The 17,040-nt window shown below is 34.5% G+C and overlaps 1 protein-coding gene across 1 annotated transcript in view; it reads right to left on the bottom strand.

Moving 5' to 3' along the window:
• LOC150095513 (cytochrome P450 3A8-like) overlaps window positions 1-17,040 on the bottom strand; it is a 52,111-nt gene that overhangs the window by 7,431 nt on the left and 27,640 nt on the right. The window contains exons 10-13 of the mRNA XM_090410302.1: window positions 15,484-15,644; window positions 13,832-13,920; window positions 11,891-12,034; window positions 7,618-7,780 (exon numbers count right to left, since the gene is read on the bottom strand). Coding sequence (XP_090266428.1) covers window positions 7,618-7,780; window positions 11,891-12,034; window positions 13,832-13,920; window positions 15,484-15,644 — 557 coding nt within the window. The remainder of the gene's footprint in view (window positions 1-7,617; window positions 7,781-11,890; window positions 12,035-13,831; window positions 13,921-15,483; window positions 15,645-17,040) is intronic.

Raw genomic sequence — 17,040 nt, 5'->3', positions numbered from 1 at the left:
GACAATTTCTAAAATAATCAAAAGATGGTATTCGTTTTCAACACTTTTTTTTACTGTCCTGGCATTAAGTTCACAGTTGTGACTTTTTTTAAAATAATTAAACAGAATTGCATTAAGATATAAAGTTGTGGATTTAAATATCAAGATCTAATCAGAATAACTGAGTAAAAATTCACTGTGGAAAAACACAACAAGAAAAACACATATCTTTGTTCATTTAAGTTTACAAATGCACATTTTATTTTGCTGAAATACTATTTACAAGTATATTCACTGAGAAAAATTCGAAACATGTAATTACCTAAAAATATTTCACAATATTTAGTTTAGACTCTTAACATTTTCCAAAGAGTTCAATGAATAAAATTTTTGTTACTCACTGTTTCTTGGTTACATTACATCAAAATAACTGGTCACGCAAAAGAATTTTTAAATCAGATACCATGGTAACCACACTTCCATACGTTTGATATTGTGTCAGTCTGGAAATGACACCATGCCTCACTAAACATTCTGTGTATTCTTTTGTCAGGAAATATACACAAACAGTTTTTGTAAAATGTTCGTAAATGTCCCAAAATAAAGAATCTTTATCGAATTGGATAAAATCTTGAAAGTCTAATTTTACCATTGATGAATTTAAATGTTGGGCGATAATTTTTCCCATTATACGAACCGATGGTAATTCAGTTTCCAAAAATAGTAAATGATTTTCAATGTCGTACATTTTTGGTGAAATTCTCTCAGCTTCTTCACAACTAATAGAAAAAACCTTACTTCCATCAGCTCCTGTATCATCAAGTATTAGTTCCCCATCTTGGCATTTCAGAATATAACACTCACCAAGGTCCATTTCATAGTCAACTCTTCTTTGCAAGTAGCCGAGGGTATCAGACCACTTCCTGCATAATTTTTCCCAAGTGGTCCTGGATAAATACATCACAATGTACGTGTCTTCTAAAATAATAATCGGCTTCCATCCTTTTAGAGCTAGGTGAAGAGTTTTGTCTTGTGCTATTTTCCTGAAGAAAGAAAATTTCAATGACTTTTGTGGCTCACCAATTATTTTACTTTACTTGACTTTCCTGGATACCAATCACCACAACACAATACGATAACTTCACAGGATGAACGAATTGTCGTAACTGCAAAGACACTTGACTCGTATATTTTTCCTTATAGTACTGTTTAACTGACCCTTAACCCTGACCGGTCCTTCCAAAATGAAACTTTTGCGAAGATGATTCAGGGACATGTTTCTACATGGTGTTGGATAAACCATGATGACAATGATGGATGTGTGTCACCCTGGGAAAATTGCAAGATATCTTATCTCAAAAACATCACCCACAATTCCATAGCCAAACAAAACATGACAACAATGTCGTTATGTGTTTGGATATTTCTGGGGAACATATGTCTATCATTCTGTGATATCACAGAGGGTGACAGATGTCTTCCCTGCAATGCTCCCCCCACCTAACCCCATCACCCTAGTCTCTCACCATCCCCTCTCCCCCAGAAGATGTCTTCTCAGCTTAGTGGAGAGGAGTGAGCTCATCGTTTGCGGATATCTTTTAGTGATGTCACCTCCAATTGATACCGATAACTTTTTTGGGAAAAAAATTTTAAAAAACTGCGTTTTTTTATTTTTTTTCCAAAAAAGTTTTCATAAAAAACGCATTTTTTCCTAAAAAGTTATCATATAAAACCAGTTTTTTAAATTTTTTTCCCAAAAAAGTTATCAGTATCAATTGGAGGTGACATCACTAGAAGATATCCACAAACGATGAGCTCACTCATCTCCACTAGGCTGAGCAGACATCTTCTGGAGGAGAGGGGATGGTGAGAGACTAGGGTGATGGGGTTAGGTGGGGGGAGCATTGCAGGGAAGACATCTGTCACCCTCTGTGATATCACAGAATGAGAGACATATGTTCCCCAGAAATATCCAAACACGTAACGACATTGTTGTCATGTTTTGTTTGGCTATGGAATTGTGGGAGTGTTTTTGAGATAAGATATCTTGGAATTTTCCCAGGGTGACACACATTCGTCATTGTCATCATGGTTTATCCAACACCATGTAGAAACACGTCCCTGAATCATCTTCGCAAAAGTTTCATTTTGGTAGGACCTGTCAGGGTTAAGGGTCAGGTAAACAGTACTATAAGGAAAAATATATGAGTCAAGTGTCTTTGCAGTTACGACAATTCGTTCATCCTGTGAAGTTATCGTATTGTGTTGTGGTGATTGGTATCCAGGAAAGTAAAGTAAAGTAAAATAATTGGTGAGCCACAAAAGTCATTGAAATTTTCTTTCTTCAGGAAAATAGCACGAGACAAAACTCTTCACCTAGCTCTAAAAGGATGGAAGCCGATTATTATTTTAGAAGACACGTACATTGAGATGTATTTATCCAGGACCACTTGGGAAAAATTACGCAGGAAGTGGTCTGATATCCTCGGCTACTTGCAAAGAAGAGTTGACTACGAAATGGACCTTGGTGAGTGTTATATTCTGAAATGCCAAGATGGGGAACTAATACTTGATGATACAGGAGCTGATGGAAGTAAGGTTTTTTCTATTAATTGTGAAGAAGCTGAGAGAATTTCACCAAAAATGTACGACATTGAAAATCATTTACTATTTTTGGAAACTGAATTACCATCTGTTCGTATAATGGGAAAAATTATCGCCCAACATTTAAATTCATCAATGGTAAAATTAGATTTTCAAGATTTTATCCAATTCGATAAAGATTCTTTATTTTGGGACATTTACGAACATTTTACAAAAACTGTTTGTGTATATTTGCTGACAAAAGAATACACAGAATGTTTAGTGAGGCATGGTGTCATTTCCAGACTGACACAATATCAAACGTATGGAAGTGTGGTTACCATGGTATCTGATTTAAAAATTCTTTTGCGTGACCAGTTATTTTGATGTAATGTAACCAAGAAACAGTGAGTAACAAAAATTTTATTCATTGAACTCTTTGGAAAATGTTAAGAGTCTAAACTAAATATTGTGAAATATTTTTAGGTAATTACATGTTTCGAATTTTTCTCAGTGAATATACTTGTAAATAGTATTTCAGCAAAATAAAATGTGCATTTGTAAACTTAAATGAACAAAGATGTGTGTTTTTCTTGTTGTGTTTTTCCACAGTGAATTTTTACTCAGTTATTCTGATTAGATCTTGATATTTAAATCCACAACTTTATATCTTAATGCAATTCTGTTTAATTATTTTAAAAAAAATCACAACTGTGAACTTAATGCCAGGACAGGAAAAAAAATGTTGAAAACGAATATCCATGTTTTGATTATTTTAGAAATTGTCTAATGCTACCTATTAATATTATTTGAGTTATCTGAAAACAAATCGTTCACATAATCGAAATTCCGAACTGTTAGAATTTGGTTATTTTACAGAGAGAGAGAGAGAGAGAGAGAGAGAGAGAGAGAGAGAGAGAGAGAGAGAGAGAGAGAGAAAGAGAGAAGCACCTAATTAAACCAACAAAACGTGACTTTAACACTTCTTTAAAGTTTGGCATAGAGAAAATGTTTGTACTCTACAGATAACACATATACAAATTTTACCTTTCCCTACACAAAGTAAGATAAAAACACACCAACAGTATATCCAACAGCATGTGAAAACATGTCGTTTAGTCATCTGCGGAAAAGGTTCATTTTTGAAGGAACGGTCAGGGTAGGGGATGGTAAGTGTAAACAGTACTATAAGAAAATACCATAGAGTCGAGTGTCTTTGGACTTAAGGTAATCATTCATCCACTGCAGCTGCTGTTTAGTGATTTGTGTTTGGTAATGCAAAAATAATGGGTGAGCCACAAATTCTTTGAAAGTTTCTTTGTGAAAAGTTTTAATTGTTTAGAATTTTATAAACGAATGTTACCATAAAGTATACGATCAGAGCTAATAATCAGTAAAATAATAATAAATAACTATTTATTTGTGGTGCCATATGAAGTAATCGAAGAAGAAGAATGAAGGAAAACGATTATGAAAAATCGACAGTGGGTGAAAAATACGAATTTTCAGTTATCATTGGGATAATTGATGTACAATTTTTGTTGAATAAGAGTTCAAATTTATTTCCTAAAGAAGTTTGTATTTCTGATGGAATTAGTGTAAGATATGCAGTGACAAAATCACCTTGTAGTTGGAAAGAATTACCTGAAAGAGTTAAAAAACAGAATTCTTGGTTAATAAAATATAACCATCAGCTGAAGTGGGTAATTGGTTCACTAGCTTTGGACAAACTAAGAGATGATAGAATCAACATGCAAATATCATATATTACTTGCCAAAGGAAGAGAAAAATCAAAAACATTAACGAAGTTAATAGGGAGGCCTGTTCTTGATTTAAATGAAATTGGATGCCCAAAACGTGAAAACATAACGTGTACTTTTAAATGCTTTTGGAAACATAACGAAAGATTCTGTGCTTTTAATAATTCTCTGAAGTATACGTATTGGATTCAAAGAAATAAATACACAACCCTTAATTTTACTACAGTAATAAATTCTCGATGAACGCCAAACGAAAAATTAAATTTAAGATAGAGTAACATTGTCAAAACCATACGATGGAAATTCCACAACCATGGAAGAACCTTTGATTTCTTTTTCAATTTATTTATTTTCTGTATTGTTAGATTCAGTAAATACAATTTATAAATAATATTTCGTTCAATAAAATGTGTAAATTTAAATGAACAAATTGGGTGTCATATATATGTTATACAAATTTAAGAAGGAAGATAACATTTTTTTTTCCCTTATGAAATTTCATGCCACAAAGTAACCAGAGAATTTTTTTTTGATTCATTGAATTAAAAGTCTTATTTGTTCGTTATCTACAAACAAGGTTAATGAATGAAAATTAACAGTGTGGGAAAATAATTCACAAATAAATTCTACTTACAGAAATAGGTTAAGAGCACAAGGAATCGAAGGTAAAATTAATAGTTATATTGGTAATTTCCCAACGGTAACCAAGAGTTCGAAACAAAACACACGATTTCTCACCTATGTACAAAAAAAGGCGACCGGATAAGATAGATACCTTAAAGGTAAGACTTTTGTAAAAGTAAAATACAGAAAATAACGAATCAATTGAAAAAAAAATTTCACTTGTCTGAATTCCATACTCTAACAGCAATCGGAATTCGAAACTGGAAATAACACTTACCCTAAACAAAACGGTGCATAGACTTTCCCACCAAAGTTGGACAACAGTGGGAAAGAATTAATACAGACAACCAATAGGATAGTACTCTAAATTAAAATTAAATGTAAGCATTAATTTACAACACCAATGAATTCCGACGGTAACGAAGAATGAATAATTTTAGGATATGTGTTATTCAAACATCTTGATACTAAGTCCTTAGTCATATGTAATTATTTGAGAAATATCCAAACTTGAGGAAATGCTACCTTTTGAACAATACCCCAATTTACGTATGTGACTCATGTCATCCCTTTGAAGAAAACCGCTCACTGTGGGGATATTTCAAATGACGAAACCCCAGCATCTACGGTCTGTAATCTAAAGGACGAAGTAACTAGTTCAGGTTACAGTATTTACAGAAATTTCATTCTTTGTGGTTTTTGTGTTTGTGTTGTGTTGTGGATATAAAATTGAACTATTTTGGAATATTCGTATTTAGAAGAGTCATCTGGAAAGCTGTAAGTACTTTTTTAACTTAAACATAACTGCTCGCATGTTGTTTGGTAAGCGTAATTCTAATACTGAATAGTTTTTTTTTTTCCATAAGAATAATCATAGGGTATATATTAGAGTATCAACATGGACACATTAGCGATTTTTTATGTCTAATGTGTATGTGTGTGTGTGTGTGTGTGTTTAAGGACAGGTACTTTAAGTATATAATTAATTATTCAGAAAAACTCGAAACACGAGAGCCATCACGACTTTCTCTAAGAATTCCCAAACTTTACTAGGAAAGAAATACCCAAAATGTATTGGAAAATTAGTACAACCATCTATAGAAGAAAAAAAAAACTGTATGATTGTGTGACATAGAATATAGTTAAATTAAATTATCATTCCAAACTCAATAACAACAAGCATTCACGTAACGAATCCTAATGTTATCTTGATCTTGATCTTGTCAGAAGTGTCCCACCAATCACGACACGATTACTTAACCACTAACTGCCGCCATCACGACTTACTCTAAGAATTCCCACACTTTAACAGGAAAGAAATACCCCAAATGTATTGGAAAATTAGTAAAAACATCTATATAAAATAAAATAAAAAAAAACAACCGTATCTTTGAGTTACACCAGTATATAATTAATTATTCAGAAAAATCTAATCACACCCGCCATCACGACATACTCTAAAAATTCCCACAGACGACAATGACGGATGTGTGTCACCCTGGGAAAATTCAGAGATATCTTATCTCAAAACATAGCCCACAATTTCATAGTCAAACCAAAATACCGCACAAAGACATAACGTCACAATTCTTATCTCTAAATATCACCCATCACACCACGTGATATTTCTGACGGAAGGGGCCCAGCGAACTTCCAAACTCAATAACAACAAACATACGCGTCACGATTCCTTATCTTATCTTGATCTTGATCCTGTCAGAAGTGACCACCAATCACGACACGATTTCTTATCCACTAATATCATCCTTTCCATTCAAAACAACAACGTCACTTATTTACCAATAACAAATGACGACATTTATTTACAAATAACAAATGACGCCACTTATCTACATCTGAAAACAACACACACCCTCGACACGATTCCTTATCTCTACCATCACCCATAATTCCATACGCGAACCAAAACACAAGAACTGAAGCCATTGACACATATGCCCACAGGGAAATTCCAAACATTCCGAACTCATGAAGCCATGCTCACAATGACGTCATCTACCAATCACGTCACGATTCCTTATCTTATCTTGATCTTGATCTTGTCACTACCGCCACCCTTACTACTCATGTCTTTATTGTGCTAAAGATTTATTTTCTTTCTTGAAATGCGAAGTTAGTAAACGGAAAAAATAAAGTAATGGGAAGAACTTTACCGAAACATTTGTTAACATTTTATCCATTTTCTTATCAAACGTTAGGTTTTTTCTCCTCTAAGGAATTTAGCCACTAACGTGCCCTATAGACTTTTTCGCTACGCCAGTATACACCTTATTCTCATTATCCTGTATTCCTTAATAGAAATGGTTGTGTCATTATTAAAACTGTCCCGCTTAAATCGTAAAATATTATTCATAGATACTCTCAGCATGTGTTTTCTTCATAGACAACTATGGGAAAAATTGAAATTTTGGTACTTTTTACACTTTAGTTAACTGGGAAAAAAAATAAAAAAATTAAAATCCAATATCAGTAAAGAGAGATTGATCAAGCAATTAAGTGTACACAATGAAGTCGTTTAAGGCGTAGTGCAGTCGATGAAAAGTTTAGGTAGAATCATTAACAACAACTATAAACCCCATTTATTAGAGTTTATGAAATATGCAACTAAAAATAGAGAGCTAGTAACAGAATTGATTAACCAGAGCCTACCTTCGTCTCAGGGCTTATTGAGAATCTCACATGACGTAACACCTTTGCTAGACACAGTTTTATTTCCATTAAGGCGAATCTCATAGCAATGCAGTGCCTTGGTCCAGCTCCAAATGGTAAGTAAGTGAATGGATGTCGTTTAGCTTTGTTTTCGGGCTCAAACCTATAAACGAGTTTAGAAAAGTAATTTCTATTATCAGCATTCAAATTACGACATTTGAGTTCAAAGTTTAAAAGTCACGATTAGAACAGTGAAGTGAATCGGATTAGCAAATCCTAATATTGTCTTTCCTCATCTTTATACGAAAGTTCTCGTAAGTTTATTTAAGAAAATATAAAGATTTTTAGAAATTTCATTTGTTTGATCAGTCACTCACATGTTATCTAAGGATAAATAAATTCCAGGCGCTGAGTTCTGGGATCTATCACAGGAGGAAATATTTATATCTGTCATAACTCTTTTTTAGATAGACTAAACGGTTCAGGATATCCTTTGCAGAACTCTTTAGAGGGATAGGTGTCGATGAATTACATATTTTTAAATAGGAAAACAAAATATTCTCACGCGATATTCGCCATTTTCGAATAGGGTTTTCATTCATCTTAACTGTGTTTAAAATAAAAAATTCCCAGATAATGCTTTCATTTTGGAACCATACATGAAGAAGTGGTTCTTAGGAACAGTACTAGAGGATGCGAGTGGAGAAGTAAGAGAAAATCTTCTGAAAATTATAGATATGACTTCTGATAAACGTAGACAAATAAAGCATACACGGATTGTAGTGATATCTCTACTACAGGCAACCAATTTCTGATGATGAGAGTTGAGTTAAGAGAAAGATTTATCGCATTTCAAAAGTAAAGCAATGCCTAACGTGACTGAGGAAATATAGCATCTTAGATATTGAGATGAAAGAAATAGATTTTTTCTTCTTTCATAAAAAAGCTATTCGTTTGATTAAAGCAGATTTCTCTGTTTTGGTTTGTCCTCTGAGAAGAAACTATTCCAAAGCTGAGAAATCTAGGCGTGTTATGAATATTGTTTGGTGTGGTTAGAATTACGCAGAAGACCTACTATGAGGCCATTGTATTATTTACAGGCAAAATGGCTCAAATAAAACGTGGAATGGATAGAATTTCTGTTAATTACGTGCTTTCTTTTGACCATTTTAGCAGATAGAAAGATTCATGTCACTTTAAATGAGATTCAAACCAAAATCAGTCCATCTTTCCGTCTAAAAGGAAATGTCTCGTCACACATGCAACAACGCGACAGAGACACTCTTTTGCTCTAAGATAAGTTTCACATGAGGGAAAAATAATTCTTTAAACTTTTTTTTTAAACGAGAAAAAAATAGTGTTACAATTGCATTTTAGAAACGGTTGAATCATGAACAATTTGGAAAAGTTTCGAAAAAATGTTTAAAAGAGTTGAAAGATTGCTATTTAATTATAACCATCATGACTTCTGAAGCTGCTCATTTCTGCAGTGCAATGATTTCAGATAAGAATGAGAAGCAGGTGCACTGTTGTCTCAGATAAACTAAGAAGTGGATTTGCTTTCATTTCTAGAAATATTACAAGTTCTATCATATGGTCGAAGAGAATGAGAACAAGAACTAAATATCAACATCTCAGAAATAGATGTGAAATTTAAGGATGAACATGCAATTACTACCACAAACTGAAAAAAAGACCAGAGAACGTAACTTTTATTATCAGCACTTTCTGCGTATTTTAGAAATAAAGAGTGACACTTGAGTTTGTCCGTTTTTGTTTTCCAAAGAAAACGTCCATGTCATCTCACTTTGTGAGAACAACGCCCCTCTTATTGAAGTTTCAAAAGTTTTGAAAAAGTTCTTCATTTAATCCCTAGAACAGTTTACGAGTTATATAAAAACGATGACAATACAAGGCAATTGACAGGAGCATGACATGCAGAAGAAGAAGTTCCCTGTATAAATCCCAAACTCTAGAAATAAAGTGACACTTGAGTGTGTCCGTTTTTGTTTTCCAAGGAAAACAAATGTCATCTCACTTTGTGAGAACAACGCACCTCTTGCTGAAGTTTTAAACCGGTTTGAAAAAGCTCTCTTAAACTCTAGAATAGTTTAAGAATTATATAAAAACGATGACAATACAAAGCAATTGACAGGAGGATCATATGCAGGAGAAGGAGTTTCCTGTATAAATCCCAAACTCATTCAAGATTTCAATTTGATATACGGATGTTATGGGCATTGCAAAAATATAGGGTTAGCCTAAAAGAAATAGACATTTTCAAAGTTTTACAGAAAGAAGAATTTTAATAGCATGGCTGAAACAACGCTACTGTGATGCGTTGTTTAAGATCGTCCACACTTGTAGGGAGAGGAGGAACAAAAACTCTGTCCTTTATGTACCGGCATAAGAAGTAGTCACAGGGTGTTAAATCCGAACTTCTTGGTGGCCAACAAGTAGGAGCTATGTTCTGGGCCGTTGAATGCCTAATCCAACGGCGAGGCAAATTTTCATCCAGGTAATTTCTAACTTCAAGATGCCAGTGCGGCTGAGCGCCATCTTGGAAAAATATGAAATTGTCATTGTCTTCTTGTAGTTGAGGCATCAGCCACTCACGTATCATGTCTACGTAAGTTATTCTACACACTGTTTTTTCCTGGAAATAGAATGGTCCATACGCCTTTTTACGGGATACAGTACAAAAAAACGTTCACTTTTGGTGAAACCCTCACATGCTCCACTAGAACTCTTGGGTTTTCAGTTCCCCATATACGGACGTTGTGTTTGTTCACTGTACCACTAATGTGGAAAGTTGATTTGTCACCGAAAATTAGCGGTCAAAGAAATGATCACTTTCTTCACTCCGTTGCTGCATATCCATACAGAATAAGCGACGGAGGTTTTGTCGTTTTCAATGAGGTTCTGCAATTACTAAAGAAATTGAGGACTTTTTCTATAAAACAGTACCAAATGTTTTCTGATGTAAAAAACAAATTTCAATTTCTAAAGCGTTTAATCTGTCTGTTTCTTTTAGGCTAACCCTATATAATGAAAGATGAATCCTTAGAGTGGTTTTCTTGGTTTCTTTCTGCAGGTTGTGGCTATGCAAGAGCTGTTGTGGCATTTCAAACATGGCGTCTCTTCTATTTCCAAGGTAAAGCGGAAAAAATATTTTGAGATTTTGTAGACACAAATTATTCTGCGCCTTTCATGCCATTCGTTCTCCTCAGTTTAATCTACTCTTTCTTCAAGGCACAAACAAACACACATTAAAATCGAAGTACACAGATGAAGGAAGTTTCACATGTGAATATACGGTATTACATCAGGAGTACGAACATGAATTAATATATTACAAAAGATGAAGGGCTGTTTCAGTTTGCTTAGTTCTTTCTTATGCCCATTATTCTTACACTCTAGAATGCTTTTCTTCTTCTTAGTATGTAAGCTTCTTAGCTTCTTAGTTTGTTATCTAACAAATAGTTTGTTAGCTTCTTCTTTTCAAGCAAGAAGCTAACAAACTATTTGTCACCCATTTCGATAAATGTACAATTGGAAATGGCAGCTTAATTTCTTTGATATGCGCTGTAAATGAACAAAGTGTGACATGAGGTTTCGACAAGATAATGGTTACGGTTCCCTTGTGAATTATTTTAGTAACAGACATGTACAGAATGCTGAGGATCGGTTTAATGTCTTATGAGATATTTAGTTTCTAGAATAAGATAAGCTTAGAATTTGTTATTCAGTAATCAAAGTTGATCTGGAATATATTTGATCGCGATGATATTTTGTTTTCCTTATGGAACAGCAGCCCAACTATGCTTACGTAGTAAGGATGGATGCAATAGTAGATAACTTAGAATTACAGTTACGATGCAAAACATAATCAATGTCATGAAATTTTACACATGAATTTTGCGAAACCTTTTACCCAATGAGACTGTATTAATTCTTTAATCATAAATAAAATTCCAAGAGCTAATTCCAGAATTCCAAGAAGTAAGTGTTTTCTGTAGGAAACCAAATTTCCTAAAAAATTCTTTGGAACTATATTGGTTACATGTGACCTGATATGGTGCTAGCGCGCGCGTGTGTGTGAGTGTGCGTGCGTGCGTCATAAGAGGTCTAGAAATTTTCGAGTATGTCATTATATTGTTACGCCTTAAAATGTAACAGTCAACTCAATGAGTATCTAAAGAAATTCTAACTTTTTACAGCTATCATGAATCGTAATATTTTAAACGCAGAGGGAAAATTTCAATAATCTTACCTTTCTGGAATAAACTCTTCTGGATCAGGATAGTATTCGGGATCGTAATGCATAGCATACACTGGAATACCAACAATCATGCCCTTGGGGATAACAATTCCAGTGTCTCCTAATTTATAGTCATACTCGGCTCTTCGTTCCAGACTGCAGAGAAATAAACACAAAGTAAATAAATTTAAAATAAAATTTACTCGAACTTTGTATAAGAATTCAGTAATACAGTAAATTTTTCATTTAGTTATATCTCTAGTTGTAATGGGTACTATCACAGTATCCATTACACCTAGTGAAAGTAAGAGTAATTTGTGCTTGTCAAGTCCTACTATTTTAAGGGAGCCAGATATCTGTCGGTTACCTCCAGCACTCCTAGACTATTCTGAATGGAGAACATTTCGAGAAGGAGGCTAAGCACCATAGAATTGAAATAATAACACAAATGCGAAAAATAAATAAAAATATTAAGAAAAATCAATAAACCATCGTCCAATCACGATATTTTATACTGTAGAGTTAAAAAAGTTACCTCCATCATAAAATATTTGCTATTGTTTTTAATTCTATCAATATATATACTGTATATATATATATATATATATATATATATTTATTATAGTAGTTTTTTCATTGTAGAATGGTGTCTTCGTGGGCTGTCACATTGTTGGCATGTCCATATGTCCCATTTCCGCTCAACTGGATCATCCAAAATCAACGGCTAGCAATGTGATCAAAAAATGGAGACGTTCTGGTATCTCTAGTGGAAGAAAGCTCCTAGGGAAGCCGTCGAAAATGACTGACAGAGACAGGAAGGCGCTAAAACCGGTGGCAAGCAAAAACCAGGTATAATCGGCACAGAACATCCGTGATGAGATCTGGATCGCCAGTACCGCCACGAGGAGCACTAATACCGTACAAAAAGAACTCCATTTACTGTGTATCATCAGAAGAGTATTTATGATATTCGGTTTGTGTGCTGTATATCATAAACGAACAAGGCCGCTGGTCTTGTCTGGTCTGGTGAAAAGGGCATATGAACTGAACATTTTCTTGTGGAAAGCGGCACTTGGAAGCGATGAATCAAGGTTCACTTATTTCCAGTCTGATGGCACAGTGTGGGTGTGGTGGCAGCCTGGTGAACGCTTGTTACCACAGTGTGTTGTACCTACAGTAATGTTTGGTGGTGGAGAAGTAATGTTGGGTGCATTCAGCTGGTTTAGAGAGGGACTACTGGTCGTTGTCCATAGTTCAATGAAGACAGCTCAATACCTTGATATTCTGAATAAATTAATACTGTAAATCAGCCTACACTATGTAGTTTTATGGAAGATGACATACCACATGCCACAAAGCTGGAGCTGTTACGGAATGATATCAAGATATTGATGTTAAACGACTTCCCTGACCTCAACCCAATGGAACACCACTGGAACGAATTGGAGCAGCAATTGAGCTCCAGAGCAGGACCTTCTCAATCTGTCGCTGAATGCAGTGCTACTTTGAGGGAGGAATGGAGACATATTCCACATGATGTCTGCTGCACATTGCTGGTGAGTCCCCTCAGAAGGTGTACGAAGTGATTAAAGCCAAATGTTGACATACTGGATATTCAGATACACCTGTTCGCATCAATTGTATATTGCTGAAATGTCCGGAATTTTGCTTTTGCTTCGAAGCGAATAAGACGACCATTACTGAGAAAATTCTATACTATCTGTTCATAGTTATATACATATATTTGATAGAGGCAGTTTGCTAGAATGGGGGGGGCGCCATTTTTTAAGTTTCATTATTTGCCTTTGATTCACTGATATAATTATGATCAGGAAGATTTCATATAAGATAATTTGATATCAAAATTTGAAATACACAGAGACACATTATAATGACACAGATTATAATAATTATTATTTCTCTTTTTACACAAATTAAGAAAATGCAGATTACTTCAATTGAGGAGGATACATTCGTAGAATTTCGGAAACAACGCAATCCAAATATTTCATTTCGCTGACGGTGTCATAACTGAATTCTCCCTGGAAGTAATGACAAAAAAATTAGAATTCACTTCCAAAGTTATAACGTTATAGCTTATATTTCAGCACTGTGAAGTATTAAGTTGATAACCATCTATTTACAAATATTGCAATTATTCTATACAAATTCACTTCGTACCACAAACGTCGTATTACATTTGTATTCCCTAAACAAACAAACAAACAAACAAAAATGTAATTTTACCCTTTAGATGTATCAGTCTTCGGTACGAATCTTAAGCCTTATTGCTTTTATTTGCTATAGACCTTGTGGTGTCTTGTTCGTGGGAGTTGTACATATACAGGAAGTAAATATTACTCATGCCTAGCTGATCAGACTTGAATGAAATCAAAGTACAGATAAAATACTTTGAATTTTGGGTTATTTTCCTAATTTGTTCTTTTCGTAGGCTTATTAATGCTTGAAAATAAACACAATAAAAAACTTGTATATTTAAAATCGGAGCCTAATTATGTATGCCTTTCCAAAATCCAAATAGCACATTGAATAACCTGGATTTGAATATACACTAGAACGCCAAGAATATTTGAATAGTTTTTTAAATGAGAGCCAGTCGCATAGGTGCCAGAGGGAAAGCATCCAATCAGGCTGGTTAGCATCCCTTAAGACAAAAATCAGCTTAGGAATAATCAATAATAACAGACATTGCAGTTGCAGTTGCAGTTGCTATGAATAACCAAGCGTTTCGTTTTTTGCTGTCATCATCTACAATTTTCGAACTGCATCGATGTCAAATTTGTATTCTGCGATAGGTTAACTTTACCTTTCCACAGAGATTTTAACCATACTTATAGAAAATATATCATTTTATTTATTTCATATTCAATCTGATCTAATTCAGATTTGTCTGTGGTTGAAATTCATCGTAATAAGTAAAACGGGCTATGGTTTTGGGAAAACCTGGATTTGAATATACACTAGAACGCCAAGAATATTTAAATGACTTATTAAATGAGTGCCAGTCGCATAGGTACCAGAGGGAAAGCATCCAATCAGGTTAGTTATCATTCCTCAAGACAAAAATCAGCTATGGAATAATCATTAATAACAGACATTGCAGTTGCAGTCATAAAAATTGGCTATCCTAGAGATAGGTATGCTTTTTGCAAATGTACCTCATGCACACACTTGCTCTAGTTTTGGAGAAGAGAAATCCGTTTTGTTTGTAAGTTTTTGTTTATAAATGTGTCTTTAGCAAATGGGTTGACAAGGACTATGGGAGGGCTTTTTTACGATATTTCTAGAATTTATACTTGAGAGGAAAATGTGGCTTATTTACTTCTCAATAAAATCCGCTTTATCTTTTACATTAAAATATGTAACAATTCTGTGTTTCTCGAATCGCTATTGTTGTTCTGAAGAGAAAGTCGGTTGTAATTCAGTTTTCAGTAAAAGTAACCACATTTGAAAATGACGAAGAAAAAGTATTATCAAAGATTATCATTATTATAATTTAGACTACTCTCAATTAAAGCTTATTTGCTAAGTCACTTTCTTTGCAATTTAAATAAGCTTCAGAGAAAGAGACAGGGGATACGTACGTATTTGTCGAAGATCCTATCCACTTCCTCGATAAGCTTTTCCTGACATTCTGGATGTAAAGCCAAGTTGTGTGCAGTAAAAGACAACGTAGATGCGGTGTTATCGTATCCAGCAACGAAGAATTGAAAACATTGAGCCACCAGCTCCTCGTGAGAAAGAACTGTAAGTTTAATTGAATAATAACGTTAGTCAGTAGTTGATTTCCTTGTGTTGCATGCAGCGAGTATGAAAAGTGTGGTCCGTATTAGAATTTTTTTAAAAGAAATATTATATTACATCATATTGTTTTAACTGAATTAAAAGTAGTATGAACCTAAAAAAGAATACAAATCAAAAAGTAAATTGGTAATAAAATATCTCATAGAATTCCAAAATATAGAAAGCCTTTTTGATAATTATAAATTAGAATTATCCTTTTGCAAAATTTTAGTCTTCACAAATTAGTTAAATGGTGATAGGATAAGGAACTATCCACCATCGCACACAGTGTCCGTGCAAATAAAAAGCTATTTGGACGGACACTGTGTGTGATCGCAATCCAACTACACAAGTCCTGAGACAGACCAAATGATGGTAGTTCATTTAGTAAGCTTTTATGCCAGACCATGGTGGTCAAAAGCTTTGGGGATATCAAGTGCATCCGCTTGAGATTCTCCAAACTTCTCCATGGCATTTGTCCAGAGATGAGTAACATATGTGAGCGGAGATCGGCAGTCCGTACTGGCGGTCGTTTATTAGAGGGGCGCCTTCAAGTTAGTGTAGGAGTTAGGAATTGAAATTTTTTTTTATTACTTTAGACAGGACTGAGGTAAGTGCGATACGGCGGTAGTCGAACAGCCCTTCTTGGGAATGGGTTGAATATAGGCCAGTTTCCAGGTTGTGGGATACATACCAGTGCAGTAAGAGCTTCTATATAGGAAACATAGGATTGGAGTCAATTCTGGTGCACAAACGTTTAGGACAATCGGAAAATTGCCTTCAGTGTCAGGAGAATTTTCTGTGTGTAATTTGGACAATATTTTTCTGATTTCTGGTTGGCAAAAGGATATAGGAGGAATTGCATGATGAACATCTGGAATAGTTGGGGGGACATTTACCATTGTCAGTTATGCATGAATTGAAAGCAAAGATTCAAACCAGAAGATTAGCTTTTTATGTTTTTTTTCTTTTTGCTCTTTCCAAATCTGTTTTGGAAGCATTGATTTTTTTTTTCATCTCTTTCGGGCTTCAGTATAAACCCTAAAGGAGGATGGGCTTACTGATTTCAGCCAGTTATGGTATTTTTGATTTTTCATTTATACAGCCTTGGCACATCTTTTGGAGAACCAGGGTTTAGCTAGGGAATAAGAGTTCAGAGTAGTGTGGGGAATGTATGCCAGTGAGGATTACCTTGATGTAAGTTCGGTGCATATGTTTGGGTTGGAAGGCCGAAGCAATAGCCTTGGGAATGTAGCATAGAATTTGCGGAGGCTGGCCCACTTGGAACTGGTATAATGGCAAACTACCATTGTATGGGCGTATCCGTGTAAGCGTTGTTGCATGAGGGAGGAGATTAT

Source organism: Typopeltis vanoorti, chromosome 20 (assembly GCF_054136105.1).
Source record: "Typopeltis vanoorti isolate ZY-2024b chromosome 20, IOZ_Tvanoo_1.0, whole genome shotgun sequence".
Taxonomy (NCBI): domain Eukaryota; kingdom Metazoa; phylum Arthropoda; class Arachnida; order Uropygi; family Thelyphonidae; genus Typopeltis; species Typopeltis vanoorti.
The sequence above is the reverse complement of the archived record's forward strand: the minus strand, read 5'-3'. Positions and strand labels throughout refer to the sequence as shown.